This window comes from Monopterus albus, unplaced genomic scaffold, assembly GCF_001952655.1.
Source record: "Monopterus albus unplaced genomic scaffold, M_albus_1.0 scaffold194.1, whole genome shotgun sequence".
In the NCBI taxonomy this organism is placed as follows: Eukaryota; Metazoa; Chordata; class Actinopteri; order Synbranchiformes; family Synbranchidae; genus Monopterus; species Monopterus albus.
In genome coordinates this window covers 1,199,808-1,203,103 of record NW_018128074.1, presented here as the reverse complement: position 1 = coordinate 1,203,103, position 3,296 = coordinate 1,199,808, and the positions used below count along the sequence as shown (strand labels likewise).

Sequence of the window (3,296 nt, the reverse complement as noted above, 5' to 3'; positions counted from 1 at the left end):
TCCTTAGTCTTGTTGGTGTTCAGGACAAGATTGTTATCTGAACACCACCTTGTCAGGTGCTGGATCTCCTCTCTGTAGTGAGTCTCATCATTGTCTGAGATGAGACCCACTACGGTGGTGTTGTCTGTGAACTTCACTACTGTGTTTGTGGGGTGAATGGCATCACAGTCATGGGTAAACAGAGTGAAGAGAACTGGGCTGAGCACACAGCCCTGTGGTATGCCTGTGTTCAGGACCAGTGTGGATGATGTGCAGCTTCCGATTCTCACCACTTGAGGCCTGTTAGTGAGGAAGTCCTTAATCCAGTGACACATCATTGCAGGCATTCCCAGATTGTGCAGTTTCAGTCTGGGAATGCCTGCAATGATGTGTCATTGGATTAATGTACGCGTTATCAGTTATGCTAGCTTTGGACTGCAGCTTTGGCATCCGTATTTGTTGCTAGGAAACAGGATGTGAATGGAGGGGCAAAACATGGTTAGGAGCGGCTCATGGTGTGAAGCCAGCATGAATCGATTGCCCCCTGGTGGCTGATTGCAGTATAAGGTAATAAACCCAGGCCTCGTTAGCAGATGGGACATGAGCCAAACTAAGGATTAAAGTTTAAATCAAATAAATGTGATTTTTTGTCATTTTAGGTAAGTATTGTTACACTAATTTGTGTACAAGTGGTATGACGATGTAAAAAACGGGTGTATTTTGACAGCCTTGAGTTGGCCGCCTGATACGGCGGCTCCACCTCTGGTCACTACTGCACAGAATTTGGGTACTAAATTCATAAAAGAAACAAGATGGCCGCCAACATATTCTTGATGTTTTGGATTCAGTTTTGCACAGTGGCAGTCCATCTTTACATACAGTGATTGGTCTCACTAGACCCTTAAATAGTACTTTAATAGACTTTAATAACATTTTCCCTGTGATTGACTCCTTTAGGATCTTTGGCTTCCCCAAACACTACACGGATGTGAACAACATGGGCCGGATGCAAAGACAGAAAGTCCTGGGTCGCTCCTGGAGTGTCCCCGTAATTCGTCACCTCTTCGCCCCACTGAAGGATTATTTTGAATGTGAATGACGACTGTGAAGTGAATCTTCAGTGGTAAACCTACTGCCTTATCCTGCCCTGCAGTAACAAGTAGTTCAAATGCTCCAGTGTTTTTCTGAAAGATGTAGTTTAGTACCATTTTGATTGTTAGAAGTGTTTGCTCATGAGCTCTTTTAATCTCGTGTGTTGTCAGTCATCCATGATCCACTATCACCAGCAGGCCCAAACATTTAGCTTTTTTTCAGGTTTTCTCTGATAAATGATGGTGCTGTCATCAAACAATAATGTTACTCAGTATATAAGCTTGTATCATGAAGCGAGATAGACCGTTATTCAGCCGTCTTTGGGTTTAACTCAGGTTTTTTTTGTATCATAATCGTAACTGATGCTGCACAATAACCTAATCCGGAGCAGGTTAACTTCAGAAGATCAGCTCCAAACGTGCCAACAGCCCAGCCACTGACCGCTTAGATCACTGGAATCAGGGAGTTCTGACACTGAAGGCACAAGAAATAATGTTGCAGTTGAGATGTCGGTAGAGCCTGCCATGATAATTATGTCAGAGAGAGAACCAACCATTTTCATCTCTCTGTTTTTAGCAGACAAGCTCTAAAGCCCCATTGTACACGACCAGCTGTGGAGCACGTGACAGACAGATGCAGTTAGCGATGAGCATTTAGCAACTACAGAGCCAGGTGTTCCTACCAGGTCACCCGTGTTAGCCTCAGTGAAGCCAGGTAACCCAAAGACAGCTGGTGAACTCTCTGTGATACAGGCCTCAGGTCTCTACCTCAACACTGATTTATCAGTTAAAAATCTGCAGTTACACTTTTTAATCTTTCTAATTTATGGAAAATGTAAACTTCATGTTTTTGATATTGTTTTATTGCATATTCTTACCAGGGATTTTCTAATCATGTTCACAATTAGCTATGATGAATTTTATTTTTACTTCCTATAAGTTAACCAACGAACCAGTTTTTTACTCTGACATTTGATGCATTTTTCTCTCACTGTGGTGCACCAGTGATTTTGTCCAGCTTGACCTCACTGGGTTTGCATTTGTGCTAACATTTGATCTGTTTTAAGGACCGTTATTTATACAAGACCAAAAATATTTGGTGGATACTCACTGAGAACAAGCTGTTACCATCAGTTTTTCAACTGCAGCAGCTTTGAATATCACTGTAGTCAGATAGTGACTACATATCATGATGTAATGTGTTCTCTTATGAATGACACATGTAACCTCAAGCACCCTAACAACGGTTTTTTACCTTCGATCCCTTAAATAACCAAGTGTGGACACTGTAAACTTGACCACTAGACGTTCTGGCTTGAAAAAGTCAAAGCACATGACTTTGTTAAAGTACAAACTGCAAAAGGCTTTTATTATTGTGTTTGTTTAGTTTAAGACTAAAAAAGGCAGCAAATCTTCACAAGTGAAAAGCTGGGGGATGTTTGATATTTTTACTTATAAATAACTTCAGCGATTAATCAATTATCAGTATAGTTTTATTTATCTGTCGATTGACTAATCATTGCAGAAATTACTGAGACAAAGCATTCAATATTAAATAAGTTAAATTAGTAAAACAGTATGAAATACTTAACCACACTATAGACCAAATATGGAATCAAATCATGAAAATACTGTGTGTTTGAGCGGTGGGATCGTCGTCGTTTCATCCTGCTTTTTCTTTCCTGTCATGTTTATTGAATTGCAGTATTTTTTTTATTGCAGAATACACAGTTTTACATCATAATGACCCTGCATATCACAGTGGTCTGTCAGTCAGGATGAACATGATAACAGACACTATCAGCTATGTTATAGATTACCCACTCATCCAGATCAAAGCAACAACCAGTCACACAACTAGTTGTATGTCTATCTTGGTTAACACACACCAGTCTTGTGATTAAATCAATCAGTTATTAGGAAAATTGTGAAATAAATAGGGATAGTCTGAATTACAGCTAATGATTCTGATGCAATCCTGTGCAACATTGTGAAAATAAATAGAAATGACTTGTTTTGTTTCTTGTTGTGAAAAGAAACAGGATGAAACAGTATCTCATAATGAAAGTTTGAAAGCTTTAATGGATCATTTCACAACGTCATGGTTATATATATATACAGTGGGGCGAATAAGTATTTGATACACTGCCAAGTTTTCCCACTTACAAAGAATGGACAGATCTGTAATTTTCATCGTAGGTACACCTCAACTGTGAGAGACAGAAT

General features: G+C 39.6%; 1 protein-coding gene across 1 annotated transcript in view; it reads left to right on the top strand.

Annotated features, from left to right (window-relative positions):
• LOC109970330 (uncharacterized) overlaps window positions 1-3,214 on the top strand; it is a 21,116-nt gene extending 17,902 nt beyond the window's left edge. The window contains 1 exon segment of the mRNA XM_020617823.1: window positions 937-3,214. Within this exon segment, the coding sequence (XP_020473479.1) occupies window positions 937-1,078 (142 nt within the window). The 3' untranslated portion in view covers window positions 1,079-3,214.
• The last annotated feature ends 82 nt before the right edge of the window (window positions 3,215-3,296 follow it).